The sequence below is a fragment of the Oryzias latipes genome, chromosome 10, assembly GCF_053564925.1.
Source record: "Oryzias latipes strain Hd-rR chromosome 10, Olatipes_Hd-rR_3.1".
NCBI classification, from domain to species: Eukaryota; Metazoa; Chordata; class Actinopteri; order Beloniformes; family Adrianichthyidae; genus Oryzias; species Oryzias latipes.
In genome coordinates this window covers 11,576,182-11,592,346 of record NC_136246.1, presented here as the reverse complement: position 1 = coordinate 11,592,346, position 16,165 = coordinate 11,576,182, and the positions used below count along the sequence as shown (strand labels likewise).

Genomic DNA, 16,165 nt, shown 5'->3' with positions numbered 1-16,165 from the left:
CACAGCAGGAGCCGGCTTCCTCAGACTTAAGGAACACACTACATAAAAGGCAAAAAAAAACATCAAGACAAAGCCAACACTTGCACAATACTTGAAATTTGCAGGAGTCTATGTAGACATCTGCACATGAAGAGGTTTTTACTTATGTGAACCAAATAAACAGTGAAAGATGAAAAAAAAAAAAAAGGTTTGATGTAGGATCCAATCTTGTTGCCATCCCTAAGCATTTTATAATTTATTGCTTCTTTATTTATTTATTTGTATTCTTTAACATACATTATATATATATATATATATATTTGAAATATTTTAATTATTACAGCATTTAGATTTTCAGATAAGAAACTGGATCCATTTGGAAAATTATTTTTTCCTTTAAAAACACAGCGACTTGCAGACAAACACAAACATAGACAGTGAAACAGACACATGTGAAATATGAATGGTGTGGACACTGAGGTAAGAAAACGATGAAAGAAAAAAAATGCAGGAAGTTTCTGACTCGAGGTTCAAGGGAGATGACAGGGAGTGGGAACTGGAGGAGAGCACAGAAAGGGAAGAAGAGGGAGGATGTGGAAGGAAGCACCAAGGGAAGATAAATAAAAGAACGAGGAAAAGCAAAGGTTAACTACTAATATGCGCATCCTACAGGGAAGCAGAGGAAAAGTGTGATGGACGGTATCTGTGCTTGAGAGATGGTGCACAACATTTTTAGGTGGTAAAAAAAAGAAGACAAAAACATCAAACCTATGTGCAATGTTTCTTAACTGACAGTTTGTGCGCATATGTGAATTATGTGTTTCTATTTATTTATTTTTAATTGGTTAGCATGTTTCATTGAAGGAAAACACATTAATGCAAAGGAAAACAGTCAGGCTATTTTTTATTTTATCTTTTTGCAAGTAAATGCAGATCCATCTTTATTGTCCTCCCCTTAGCTCCTTCATGATAAAGTTTGGGTCTATTCCATATTGTTACATGATATCCTCAGGTTATCTATTTATTTATTTTTACGTTTTTTTTGAACAAAATTGACCAAAAAGACTTGCCTCACTGCAAAACAAACAATTGATGTATTTCTTTGAAACTTGGAGCCTTTTGGAAAATGATACTAAAATATGCAAACTAAAGTGTCAAGGGTAATAACTCAGTTAAAAAAAATATATGTATATATATATATGCAAACCCCCTGGAATAAACACAGTTATAACAGCTGCCCAGTTGGTTGCAGTATTCCCCAAAACAAACTCTGTCCAAGAAAATAACTAAATAAACAAAACGCTAAGATAACCTTTAGAATTATACATTAATACCCGGAGCAGTGTTTGTCTTGTTGGATCACTGGTGAGGTTTTACACCCGCCAAACAAAGTAAACTATTCCAGTAGACAGACTCTGCTCTGAAATAAACCCTCTGTGGGGTCTACTGGTGTAACCCCACTGGGATTCCAAGTTTGGTCAAAGCTCCGAAAGTACAAAAAGAATATTACGATATCTTGTGATTTGGTAGCAAAAGTTAGAAAACAAATACAAATAATTCCAGCAGTTATTTGCCAAAAGTTACAAGACAAAGGGAGCGTAAAGGCTGTAAAATGTTGGTTTCTGACTTAAAACTGAACTTCAGTGGGTGAGCTTCAACAACACAAAGTAGTTCTTCTCCTTTAAAAGTTGAGCGCCAGAAGCTTTTGCAATGCAAAAGAGTTCGTAGAGGAAGCCAGTTTTTCCTATCAGAAATGTACTTTAGAAAATCAGGTTTGCAGGTGTACCTGTCATAAGGAAAAGCAGGTTTCTTAAGAAAGCTATGCACTGTTCAATTTTCCTCATATCTTTACAAACACGTATAGTATGATTGGTGCTTTTCCATTTGTTTTCCACATAGTGAACAATTAAAGTTCTGAGCTGGACATGGTAAGCCCTCCATATTCTCCCATTAAGTTAATGAAGTTCCACAGGAGATTTTCCTGTTATGCTGACTGTCCCTTTTTTTCTTTTCTTAAAGCAAAACATTTTAATAACCACTTGGACACAAAAGAATCTTATCCCACAATTAGGCAAGCTGGCAGCCACGGCTCAATGTGACGGACACAGACAGCACTAACAGAGCTCTTTATGACCATATAGACCGTCTTTAATCAGTAAACAATAATGGCAGTAAATTAAATTATTTTTTATTTAAAAAGAACAACAACAAAAATTACAATTTATTTATCTTGAAGTTGAATCCTGACATCTGGAAAACACAATAAGTGCAGATGCCATTTTAAAAACAGAATCTTCATTGATATACAGCCCATTTACTCATTTTGTTACAGTCCAAAAGAGCTCTGTAGGTGTGTGCATCAGTATCTGCTACTGACCGCAACGCAGAAGAAGCAGCCCCATCCCTAAATCAGGAGGAGGATCTGATTCTTCTCCTCCTGAACTTTATGATATTTTTCTTATTCGCATCGAGGCATTATTACATTATCGGACTAATACGGGAAAGCAAGAGCTGAAACCGTCAGCTCCTACATCTGGAGGTAAATCCCCCCCAAAAAAAGAAAAGGCTGAATGAACTCATGAACCCACCCATGGAGACGTGCTCACTCATCATTTTTAGAGCTTTTTAAAATAAAGAGACCTCATCTCTCAACACCATCCATGTCTTCAATGCATTGTAAATGATATATACAGTTAATGTAACCATGCAGCAATGAGGCAAACGATGGCGTCTCCCACACTCCACGGGAGCGTCTAGTTTATGAACACATTTTTGGACACATCATTTGCGTTTGGTGTGAACGCCTCACTTGGCGGATTTGTTCAGAAACGATGCACTTTCTCCCAGAAGTGCGACTTATATATGATTTTTTTTCCTAATTATGCTTTCGTTTTGGCTGCTGCGATATATATTCTGGAGCGACTTATGATCCAAAGGACAAAGCAATCGATGAACATTGTTAAAATAGATCAAAAACTGATTGTAGTGGGTGTTTCAATAGAAGGTTTGGCTGAATCATACTTCAAGACACATAAAAGTTAGCAGGGTTTGCCGTGGCAAGGCTGCAAGCGGCAGGTATCAAAGTCAGCTACCATTCAGGGGGCGAAAGTTAAAGTGCACTGTGATAGCAAGAATGGCTCTCATCTGAGAAGAGAAGATTAAAATCAGTGGGACATCACAGCAAGGCGAGCTGAGGTGGGAATGAGAGGAAATCTGTCTCTCGTGCTTCCGAGTTGCACACTTAAATGTAACACCCTACAATAAACCAATTACTCATTATTAATATTTAAGATCTTCATTTTCATCCGTGAGTAATACGTTAAAAGCAAGCAGGAATGATCCGAGAAAAGGGCTGACCTGGGAGATGCACAGTGAGCCAACTGCCCCAAACTGGGAGAAAAAGAACATTAGGGGGGGTTGTGTTTTATGTTTTATTGAGACAAAGGTCTCCTGCCTGCACTAACAATTAATGACCAGCCTTTCTTTCAGGCTGAGCAAAATGCTGCAGTTTCAGTTTTCTTTTTCTTTTATCAGAAAAAGATAACAGTATTTCTGCTTTGTTTTTTACCCAAAAATAAATACATAAATAAAATAATTTCAATCCAGTATTTAAGACTGAAGAATTGAGACAAGAAAAAGGTCACCGTAATGTTAGCTTTATCCCAAATGCCGATAGCTTGTGTGGTAAAAAGAAGTCGACAAGAGAATGGCTGATACCCGGAATATAAGCCCAGGAGTGAGATAAGCAGAGGAAGTCGCCTGGCGTAGGCTCTACTCTCTCAATTAACACAGTCAACAATAAACAGCTTCATTCTACAGGGAAAATAAGAAAAAGAAATAAATAAACTCCACCAAGGCCAACGTGCTGACATAAAGAATATCTAAAGCTTGTTATCGTGCACGCGCCAAGAAAATGAGCCCATCCCAGTGCGGGCGGAAGAGCCTGAAATCCTTAAATTAAGCCTCTTACATTGCAAAGGAAAAAAAAAGTCTTTTTTTTAAGTATTTGAATATTTTTATTTAAATCAATAGAACATTTTGTAAGTTCATAAAAGCCTATTAGAATGCACATAGAAGCATTTGTGTTGCAGCATTTGCTTTGACGCTTTAAGAATTAACACCAGTGGATCAGCACTGTGGGGGTCAAAATGCACAGGTTGCAGGTCAGCACGAGTTTTTTGACGGAGACTCGGCGAGTGCGTTTGATCCGGTCACCCCTGATGTTAACCGAGTTATTAGGGGACTTATTAGGGAGTCGGAGAGACAGTTATACCCCCCACTGATTCCATCATTACAGTCATAGTGGCTGGGTCATTACCCCCCCGCTGCCGAGGCTTTGTAGCGGGGATTGGGAATCTGTCGCCCTTGCCACAATGGCTGATTGGGGAGGGCGCACGTCTGAGGCAGAAGTGCGGGGACAGTGGGTAAGTGAAGGGACAAAAGGTGTCAGAGTGGAGAAAAGTGCAGAAGGATTTGATCAAATCCTCTGGAATGAAGGAGAAGACGAGTGTGCGGGCAACACTTAAGAGGCAGGATTTACAACAGGGTGAATTCCCACAGATGACCTTTCTGGCTAATGCACAACAAAAAAACAACGCTAAAAAAAAGACAGATACCCACATTGTGGTTCATTGCTATGTAAAGAATAAATTGGGATTTGCGAGAGAGTTGTAAAATACCTCCTCGGAGGTTACATTATTTTATTTTATTATATTTTCTCAAGGCTGTATCATAAAAAATAAACAAAAAATCTTTATTGCATATTCAATAACCCCAGTGTAAAAACATAATTATACGCTGTCTAAAGCTTTAAAATAATTACATCAATGGACCAAAAATAATAAAAAATTACAATGATAAGAACAGAAAAAAGTGATTATTAATTTAGTATGAAGTGGTTATTGTGGATTCTCCTTTATCAAGCACGTTTAATTATTTATTACTACAACCCCACTGCAGTAATAATATATCACCAACTTTTTGTAAATGACAACAAATTCAGACTGAATGCAGATACTGAACAGTGCACCACTGCTTACAAGGATTCACTTAACCCCAACAACTTTGGATTTGTCGCTCCTACATTTTATATGGTTTTCAGGTAGATATTTCACAATAAAAGTATCTCGAATAAAGGCTTTTATTTCTTATTATTGCAGAAAAAAATTATCCTGGTTCTTTATAAAATAGGCGGGATCTTAATGGAAAATGTAGTCTGTCTTAAATATCTTAAGTTAAACTCTTACTGAAAACTCGAAAACAAAAAAAAAGAAAATTTGATACAAAGAAATAAAAAATAAGGTTTTTTGTCCCCCTTTTTACACCGGTGCTTATGCAATCAATGTAAATCAATTTATTATGTAATAGATATAGCGTCTTTGGGCCGGTATGTAACACTGTACTTTAGGCAATTGTTGAACATTAGTGCAAAGTCGATATGAAAAGCTGCTTTACTTAAAACTGCAGATTCACGATTGTAGAAAGCGTCAAAGATTTTACGTTGTGTTAAAGAGTTTGTGTTATTTACCGTGTTTTCCCGACTATAGGGTGCATTGGATTAAAAGGTGCACCGGTCAATGCATGGTCTATTTTCTACTATTAATGTCACATATGAGGCGCACCAAACTAGGCACATTAACCCAGACAAGAATCACAGATAAATCTGTCAGTCAGTGAGATTTTATGACTGTGTTCACAGGAACTCTAGTAACACACTGCAATTTAACACATTAGATTCGTTAGCCACAATAGTTTCTAGACAATACCTTTAATTCCCCACCTTGTTTGCAACACGTAAAAAAAACAGATTGATCCCGCTAAAGCAAACATTACTGACAATTCTAGCTCCTAAATTTATTCCAAAGTTAATAACACGTTAAAAAAAACACAGCTACACGTCAGCCATGGTAGTATATTTACAATAATATCCATCTTTTTTTTTTTCCAACCTTTTTTGAGAGCCGTTTACCTCTCAAAAATAATGTACATTAGTAAGCTCGACAGTATTAAAAAGTTAAAAATAACACCATGGACATTAAAATAGAGCTTTATCCCAAAGCAGAAAAATAAAAAAAAATAAAAAAAAAAATCCCACAAATAATATTTTAAATAATGATGGACTGCCCAATTTTGAGACTTCCGGCAGGTAAAGTCAATCAAAAAGAAAGCCTCTATTTGAGGAAACATTTGGGGAGAAACAGAGAATCGCTTCTGATTCTCCGAGTTGTTTCTGTGGAGAAGCCCAGACATCACCATTACAAAGTGGCATATGCCCTTTGTGTGTCAGCAATTGATGCGGCCAATGGAGGAAACATTTTGGAAGAGAGGCGGTGTGAAGTTTGCCAACATCAATCTTGTTTCAAATTGAACTGCAAAGTTCCAGTTGAATGAATTGGCTTTCAAATGCAGGATGCCATGGCTACACACATTCAATCCCAGAGTGAATCTGATTTGATCCCAAGTGGCACAACCCACTGATTGATAAAGCCAACTGTGGGGAGATGAGAGAAAAAGAAAAAAAAAGGCCCCAGAGTCAATGGAGAGGAGTGTATAGAAAGAGGGGACACGGCAAAGGCAGAGAAAAGAGCAAAAAGAGACCAAGAAGTCCATGTTTTAAACACATTGGTGTGCGTGTGTGTGTGTGTTTGTGTGTGTGTTTAAACCTATAATAATATGTTATTGTTGGCTGCCTTCCACACTAATAGGGATAGTGTCAGAAGAAAATGGAGGGATCTCTCTGCAATAACAGATTATCATCTTTGTGTGTGGGCGGTGACAAATTTATGATCACAAAATACCAAGCAGCTCTACAGCTAAACCTGAGTTGTCGTTAGTAGCTGAGGTGAACCTTTTCTACTCATTTTCAACTTTTATTCCCCCACATAAACACTGAATGAAAAGGATCCACACCAACGCTGTAACGACTATCCGAATACTTGGATATTGTTCCCGAAAATTCAAGGATTCATATTTGCTACATTCAAGATCGCTGATTTGAAATCTTTATAAATCTTGTAGAATGTAGTAAAATTACACTTGAGGTGATGTAATTGTTGCATGAAAATTAATAATATTGTTGAATTTAAAGTAAATAAACTAAAGAAACTGAATGTGCTACCATCAATGGAAGTAAATTGTGTCAATAGTTTCTCATTTATAAATTTAGACTTATAACATTCCTGTTTAGCCGTGTTTACAACGGCTAAACACCTCTTTTCATTTTCTTTTCCCTTTCCTTTCTTTTAAAGTCCATTTTATAATGATTATGTATGTTTTTAATCTTTGTACTGTTCTGTATTGTGATTTTAAAGCATTTTTCTGTTTTGTAAAAAACTTTAAATTACTTTTTGTACGAATTGTGCTATATAAATAAACCTGTCTTGCCGTTTATAAAGTAAAGCTATTGAGATATTTTTCATAAATTAAAATAAAAAGATCAGAAGTTCAGCTCACTGAAATAAGTTCAGAAAAAAAAACAAGTGTTTTAAATATATAAAAAAAACAATATAATACAATAAAATGAAATAGAAAAACAGACTTAAAAAATATGATGAATATGAATTTAAGAATATAACAAAGATCTTGTGATCATTTCCTCTAAAGATGCAAACAAGTCTGTCACTTTAGTTTAAAGTAGGGGTTGCTGTGTCTTCATTCAGGCTCTTCTTCTCATCTATCTACTCGAACTGTAGTCACCTAAACTTTGAGGATGGAAAAACTGTGGAGGACATTTTCAGGATTTGTTGTAAAATGATGCAAAGTAAAAGTGATATTTTTGTTTTATTTACTGCTCAAGTTAACAGAAAAAATGACGGTTTAAAGTGATGAATATAATGTATTTCAAAATATGTGTATTTTTATCTGCTATGTGTTGTTGATTCTGCTCTTCTGTTCTAAAGAAAAGGTAAAAAGTATGGTACTAAAAACACATTAGTTTCCTTTGAATTTGTGTAGTAAAAATACACACATTTAGCAACCATTCTGATATTTTTAGAATAAATAGTAAGAATTGATCCACTGTCCTAATCTACACAATGTAACAGACAGAAACATTGGTCCAGCTGTTGAGGAAACAAAAATGAGAAGAAGAAAAAAGAAAGAAAAGAAAAACAGAGAGCCATTCTGATAACATGTAAAGTCAGGATCTATTTCAGAAGTGCACTCCTCCAATTTTTTTAACGCACTTAAAATGCAGATGTCCATGTAACACAGACGAGACTTTTTGCAGCATTTACCCATTAAAGCCACTACTATAAAGCTGTAATGAAAATATCCAGAGGAGCTCATGTGTGAACAGAGCAGTTAGTACTCTGGAAGATGCAAAGCAATTGAATGAGTGCACTGATAGCCTATTCTCAGCCTCCTTCATTTTTTTCCCCCCTTTCCCCTTGTTGGCCTTTATGTTGCCTTTAAACACAGTCATTTTGAACGAGTCCGTCCATTTCTGCATGCTTTCCATCCTGAGTGAACCTTTTCTATCTGCAACTAGGGAACAGTTGCAGGCTATTTTGATTAGTCGACGTCATTTATTGTAGACAATATTACCAATCCTGTCATAAAGATGAGTATTATGGATTTTTATCAGCAATTCTTGCAGTTTTCTAACAAAAAACACCTGGTGCTGCCTTGGTTTCTGAACCTTCGACACACAGCTCTGATGTCTTTCTGGTGTCCCATCAAGTCACATAATAAAAAAAAGGGTGAAGTTGAACTTAAAATCTGTCTTGATTATTTCTTTTCTTGGTAAAACTCATTAAACAGCGAGACCCATAAAAGCAACAGGGGAGATGACAGTCAGTTGTTTTAGAAAGCTCTGAAAGCAACGAGCAGCTGAAAATTGGTAGATGTTAAAGTGATTTCTTTCTTTTTTTCTTCCCCCATTTACTGGCAAAAGTGTTCCTCGACGATGCAAGCAACAAGCAATAATCCCAAGGAAGGTAGAGATAACAGGAGCCTTTTTGGAACCATGTTGTTTGGGCAGCTCTGCAGGGAAAGCATTTACACCTTCTTGCCTCATCTTTCACAATACACTAGGTACCAAAAGTGCGCTTTACAGACAAACAACCACATCTTGTGACAAAGATTGACCATAAAAAAAAAAAAAAAGCAGCAAAGTAAAAGTCCTCAAGTGGTGTTTGTGTGCGCTTTACATAAAAGGGTGATTTTCACCAGCAATTTCTATGTCAAATCAGCACAAAGGACACATGGTGTGTTGCTACAATGAGAATTTGAGAAATTATCACTTCAGCTTCAGACACGCTGGATAAACCCCCAAAATCAACTCAAGACTGCCCTACTTTAGCTTAAACAAAGTAACTTCAGTTCAAGCACAAATATACACAAAAATATGTTTTATGATATTTAAAAAAAAGGACGCCGTTGACAAAATGTTTAACTACAACAACTGTGTACATTCATATTTGATCACGGCAAAAAGAACAAATGAACCAGAACATCATTATAAGAAAATCTATTCTAGTATACTTTCTGCATTGCAAGCTACATCAAAGTTTTCTCACATTGACTTTCAACTCCACTGTGTGTGCATGTGTGTGTGCGTGTGGGTGGGTGTTTGTGTGTGTGTGTGGGAGCGCGGGGGGGTTGGTGGATATCAAACATTAAACAGCATTTTTCATTCATGAGAAAATCATGCTCCATTCCAACAATAGAGGAAAAAGAGCTGATTCAGTGAAGCCACTGCAGGGGTAATTGATAGGGATCCTGAAAGGGACAACTCCAGGGGGAAATGCTGGATCAGGAATTTCTACCATGCCAGCGGGAACGTGCACTATCTATAGAGATTTTTTCTGAATCCCACAGGGTGAAAAGGGGAATTTCATGTAGTATTTAAAAATGGCTTTTTGGATCTCAACTACAAATAAGCATGCTAAACAGGAAAGATGTAGTTTATATCAAAATCCAAACACTGAAATCTTTAAAATATCATCTTTTTATCTACTGGAAAAGCGTTCCCAGTGGTCTTTTAATAATGATTACCAGTATGCTGTTTTCTAAGACACCCCCACCCCCCTTTCCCCTCAACTTTGCTGAGACATTTTTGTTTACACGCTCACAGCCCCTCACAACTCAACCCAACAATACCGGTGCAACGGAAAAAGCGAGCAATATTGGATCTATCCAGCTGTGAAGTTTTAACACAGATGTCAGCTGGGATGAGAAAACGAAGAAGTACGTAGATCTAGTCGTCTATGAGTCGATGCATAACAAAAAGGCAGAGCAGGGAGGTTGTAGCCTGCTCACTCTGCCCAGTTACATTTGTCCTCTATCGTCATAAAAATAACACAAGAACATGTTAAAAACACCAAAAACCCATTTTTTATTGGAGTGGGTCTTCAAATAAAATGCATGATAAATCTGAAAAGATTTCACTCATTCGATTGCTTAAGTCTTCGGTTCCATCTGCAATGTTTCTGAGGATGTTCATATATGACGGTGCACTGCAGACGCCGACTACAGAGACTACCATCACTATCCATGTCACTTCATTACACTTTGCAACAACTGTTCTTTACAACGCCCATCCGTCTTCCATCTGTACTCTGCAGGCAAATCACCTTGCAGCAGCCTGGAGAAAATTGCTATTTATTCCGCAGCACAGAAAAAAGAAAAAAAAAGAGATGAATCTAGTTTGCAGACTTGAGGGTTGTGAGAAGTACAGAGCCTTAAAGTGCTGGTAGGCTGACGGGCGTCCAAACAGACGGCGGGTGTGAGGGAAAAACTTGGAGGGTTCTGAATAGTTATGTTCACACATGCTGCTGACAGAGCTACGATTTGACTGTTTTTGTGCTTAACAGCACGGAAGCGCTGACTTCTCCTGTCCCACTGCTGCAGGAATCGGAGGGGTGAGCTACACACACACACACACACACAAATGCACGACTCCACTGACAAGAAAGCAGAAAACAATCAAACTGTCATGGGGGATACATCAAGTGCTTTCATATATCCTCTTCCACCAACCAAAAAAAAAAAAAAGAGAAGAAAACAAACACTTGCACTGCACCACTTTTGTTATTTATCAGCAAGTTAGGCTCCGAGGTTGTGTATCTGAAAGACAAACTGTCCACGACAACTAAACTCTTAGAGCTTCCTTCACAAAACCCTCGGATCTCCCCCGATGGGGGGCTGGTCCACTCAAGTGGAAAAGGCAAAAAGCAAATCAAGCGTAGCTGCAATGGCTTCACACATTCATGTGCAAGTTCAACATTGTGCACTCGTACACATCTAAGTACATAAAAAAGGAGATTTAGAACTATTCAATGGGCACAAAAAACCAAATGTAATGTGCAGCGGTGAGGCTTTTTGACAAACATAACTGCACCACAGCAAGAACACTGTAGCCCTAATTGGCAGAGAGACTTGAACTGAGAAGATACAGAAGAGGTGTGCAAATGCATTGAAAGAAACGCTTGGTTCTAAGATAATTAACATTTCAGTGAGAAAAAATTGCTGTCACAAGATGAAAGTGTCTTAGTAACTGTTGCCCCAGAGGCTAAATGAAGCATGTGTGTGAACATTAATTAAGGCTGGAATGGAAAAAGATGACACCTCTTTACCTTTACTCTGTGAGGAAAAGCAGAGGGAAAGCTGAGCAAATAGGTCAGGATTCTCAAACTTCTCCTCTTTGACTTTGATCCAGAAGCAGTTCTCTGACATTTCCTGAGGCACTATCTGCAATGACACAAGGATTCCATTATCAGCACAATCAGAAACCGTCGCTCCATCAGCCCGCCACTCAAACGTTCTTCTGGCTGGAAGAAGGGGGTTTGTGTCATGACCTTGTGAGGCATACTTTGCAGCCGAGTGGCAAATGAGACGGTAATAAAAGAAAAGAACAAAACATAAAAGTGAGACAGAAGGTCTTTATGTGATGACAAACCACGTGAATATGGCAGCACCCAATAAAAAGGGAGAGTGATTAGACACATCAAAGCTCCACATCTTCGTCCCCCCCACCCCCACCTACCCACCCACCACGGTTCAAATTGAGGATGAGACAGCAAAGACTCTGAGATGCAGCCTTGCACCTACATAGTAAGACAGGCCAAAGATTTTAAACTCTGAAAGAAGCAGCAGGACTGTGAAAAGGTGACCTAAGCATAAACAAACCCATCTAGCATTTGGTAGTTACTGCTATGGGTGTGACGATAACTGCAGAAAGAAAGAAAGAAAAAAATATTTGATAAAAAAAGAAGAAAGAAAATATTTGATTAAAAAAAATCCAACTGAGTTAGAAAGTTATGTATTGCAGCATTAGTCATCTTGTCTGTTGTTGTTGATGAGGTCATCACATTATCACCGCACTGTATTATTTTTTGAAGGTTTGTTTTTTCTTTTTTTTTTTTAAGTTCTGCATATGGTGCGTGGTTGGAACTATAATCAACACATTAAACACATTCATCTTTGCTGATAATTTAATTTTTCTGCTAGTCCTGTGTTCAGACTTCAAGGGTTTCTGGGGGAAACCTTTTATTTCTGTTCTCCTTCACTCCCTGCGCCGCACCTCTCACCTCTTACCGGCGCACAGCTGTCACTCCCTCTATTCACACACACACACAGACACGCGAGCGGTTTCAGAAACAAATCCTCATTGATTCTACAACAGAAGTTTCCGTCTCGCAAGGAAATACAACAAATTTACTGCGTTCTAATTATTAATTTCTATTGTATTCATTTCCATTACAAGCTGCGTGCGTTTTTAAGTGCCCCGCGTTCTTCATGGGTGTCAGGCTTCATGGCTACCGCAAAGGTGACAAAGTGTCTGCAGTCTCGTTTATTACTGGAGAATATATAATATTCTGAGAAGATGTCTGTACCAGAGAGCATAGGTGAAGCCTCGCGTGCAGCTCGAGAGCGGTCCACTGCAGAAGAATCAACACGTACCCCCAACACACTCGTGTGTACTCCTTCCTCCTACACACACAGCGCGCTGACACACATACGCATAGGGATTCTACAACACCTATATAGTTAGTTCATTAGTTAGATAGGTAGTAGTTATTTGTTACTCTTATTTGTTAATAAAGAATATTGTGTGAACAAATTCTCAGTCAATAGGGCATCTTTCTTTTCTTTCTTTTTTTCAAACCACCAAACCTAATTGGAGGTTGGGACTACAAGGCAGCTGCTCTATCTCTAAGCCACATACATTATTTTTGTTTGCATCCCCGTTTTTACCAAAACAAGTGGCATCGGTGCACTTGAATTTAAAGACATACATTTTAAGAACACTTTTTCTTTTTTTATTTATGGTGTTTTGAGTTGACTGGTTAAAATGTTGATTCTTGAACAAAAACCTACAGCTCAAGAAGCACAGAAGAGTCTCTGAATTTTAAAAAAGCTTATCCCAAAGTTATCCCTGAGTCTAGACAGACATCATTAAAAATGTCCATCTTATTAGTAGTTTTCTTTTGCAACAGTTGTTTATCTGGGTCACCTAAATCATAGTGAGACTGGTAATATATTCATCTGGCAGTGGTTTAAACCAAAGGATTTTGTTCAATAATTTTCTTAACAGCTTGTAACTGAACTTTCAGTCCATTGAGTGGATGTGGGATTTTCCTGTGAAGCCTGAGCAGAATGAAAATGGCCTTTTCATGTCTGGGGGAAGGCGGTTCAAACTTGATCTAATGAGCTACCAGTGAGCTTTAACTGTGCAACTGAACTTGTTTTCTACATCTCAATGCATCCTTGTTTCCCTTCATTCTGTCAATCTAATAGGCTTAGGCACAATTTGATGCAAAAAACCTACATAAACATTGTATCAACAGATTTCAAGATGTTAAAGTTAAGACATTTTCAAATCAAATTAAGACCATGTCTATAGAAAATGGACACCATGTGTGGTTGGGTGAGCACATATTTACATATACACAGGGGGAAAGTACATTTTTGTTTATGCTGGTACTATTTACTTCATTCATTTTGTTTCCCAACTAATGACTAATCCGCGATGATCCAGTATAAACTGAGGGAAGTGACTTTAACAAAAAAATTAAAAAATTACAAACAAAATAGAAAAGTAGAAGTCCGCTCCTACACTTGATAAGTCAAGTGGACCGGTGGACGGAGCAACCGTGTCTCTAAGCAGAGCAGTCGGACTTTGTGTTTGAGTGGAAGGGAGGATGCTTTGTTACGTGTGCGCAATGTGTGAGAGACTTCGGACTGTGATCCGTCCCGCAGCTCAAGGTGAACGAGCTACCGAACTCAGGAGAACCGGGTCGTCCGGTAAAAGAGTGTGTCCGGGCACAACCACCACATAGCGGCTTTGGGGCAGTGTGTGAGCTTTTCAAAGCAGAAATGTCGCTCAGTCCTTAGAAACCATTCAAACAATCAAGTGAATTTGTGTTTCCAGTCGTGTCCTGACAAAATAAAGGCTGATGTTATTCCCACATATTTACATGCAGCCAAGCTGCAGATTGCAGCATTTCCCGCATGGATTTTATGTTCATCAAAGGCTAAATGTTGTTAGCGTGTTAGCCTCTCTTAGCCCTGGCTTCTTCCGGCTCCAATCTTCAACAGAAAAAGCACTGACCACACGGATTAAAAATAAAACGATGAGCGAACAGGCGCTTCATAATAACTGTAACATTGATGAAAGCAGGTTTAGCAGATCATCTAGGATATTACGGAGCTGCCAGATATCTATGTATGTAGCCTCACAGCGGAACTCATTTCCTCTTCCAGTATTTTTAAACACTACTGCGCATGTGCAAATGATTTATTCCGACCGAAAGTGTGACCCCATGTGAACGTTTGTTATAATCGGAAAAATATTTTCTGGGCCCATGTAAAAGGTTGAATTCTAATCCGACCATTGATGCGATCAAGATATTTTGCACATGTAACCGCGGCTTATGGTGTCCACTCGCAGCGTGGCGGGGGCGTGGCATCACGATGGTGTCTCTCCATCGTGATGTCAGTCAGCAATCACGATGGACGATGGTATCGTCCATTTTGGACGATGGTATCGTCCATTTTGGACGATGGTATCGGCCATCGGCACAACCCTAGCAACCACTAATTACGATAAGAATTGTAAAAGGAAGCGTTACAGCACTACAGATAAATGCAGTTAAGGATAAATGTAGGAAATGCACCTCTTTCTGTCTCATTTTCCATTTTCCCTGCATTTTTTTTCAATGGCTTTTTCAAACATAATTTTTTTCCCCCGCATGTTTTACTTCTACCCTTGCATTGAGGTTTATCTTGAACTATCAATCACAATAGTGTTCAGGAATTGTAAGAATCATTTATTGTTTTTCTTGCCCCATTGCAAACTAACCAACCTCCAGCCTGCACATAAATATGCCTCCTTGACCGTGAATGAATTAAGTGTCCCCACACAACAAATCAAACGTACCCTGTAAGACACGCATGCTCAATGTGTTGGTTTAGGGAAGTGAGAGAATTATTGGATAGTGAGAGGAGAGAGGGACGTAAATCCCATTTTTTAGTGATGATAAGACGCTAAAAACCACAGACGCTGAAAGAATGAGAAAGAACGCTGCCTGGTTCGCAGTTTTGGTGGCATTAGGAGCAATTTTAGCCCCCAGATTTGAATGAGTGCTAAAGCAGCAAAGAGCAGCGATGTTTTAGCCGGTACAGCATACCCCTGCCAGATCTTAGAACATTACGCAGTACTGGACCGGACCGGCTAACTTTCAGCCCTGAATATCCATATAATAAAAGGTTTAAAAAAGAAAATGGCACAATGATATTATACTGAATGTCTAATCTCTCATTCAAGTGACTAAGGCAGAAAAACATCACAAATGTTAGCATCTTCATTCTTTAATTAACAAATGTATTAAGTTGAATGATCCAACAACATTTGTAACTGTATCTATTGAAGCTGCATTTATAGCTACACATTTGTGGCTGTAAATATAGTATGATTTCTCACACATTCAGTTGGCAAGTGCTAACAAGCTTCATGAAATGTCAAAATATCCACCTAATTGTTTTCATTTGTTCAAAGTGTATTTTTACTTTACCATTCAGATGTCTTATACTGCTGCACCTGCTAGTGGCAATTTAATTATATATTACATATCACTTTGCAGACGCATGCTTAAGAGGAATTTTAATTCAAATATTGATAATAATAATAAACTGAATATTAATTTGAATTGTCAGCTCTGACTTCAAATTCCGTTTTTTCTTT

General features: G+C 38.1%; 1 protein-coding gene across 12 annotated transcripts in view; it reads right to left on the bottom strand.

Annotated features, from left to right (window-relative positions):
- diaph2 (diaphanous-related formin 2) overlaps positions 1-16,165 on the bottom strand; it is a 426,471-nt gene that overhangs the window by 243,250 nt on the left and 167,056 nt on the right. For all 12 annotated transcript variants that reach the window (XM_078953946.1, XM_078953948.1, XM_078953953.1 and 9 more), the window contains one exon: positions 11,556-11,670. In XM_078953946.1, coding sequence (XP_078810072.1) covers positions 11,556-11,670 — 115 coding nt within the window. The remainder of the gene's footprint in view (positions 1-11,555; positions 11,671-16,165) is intronic.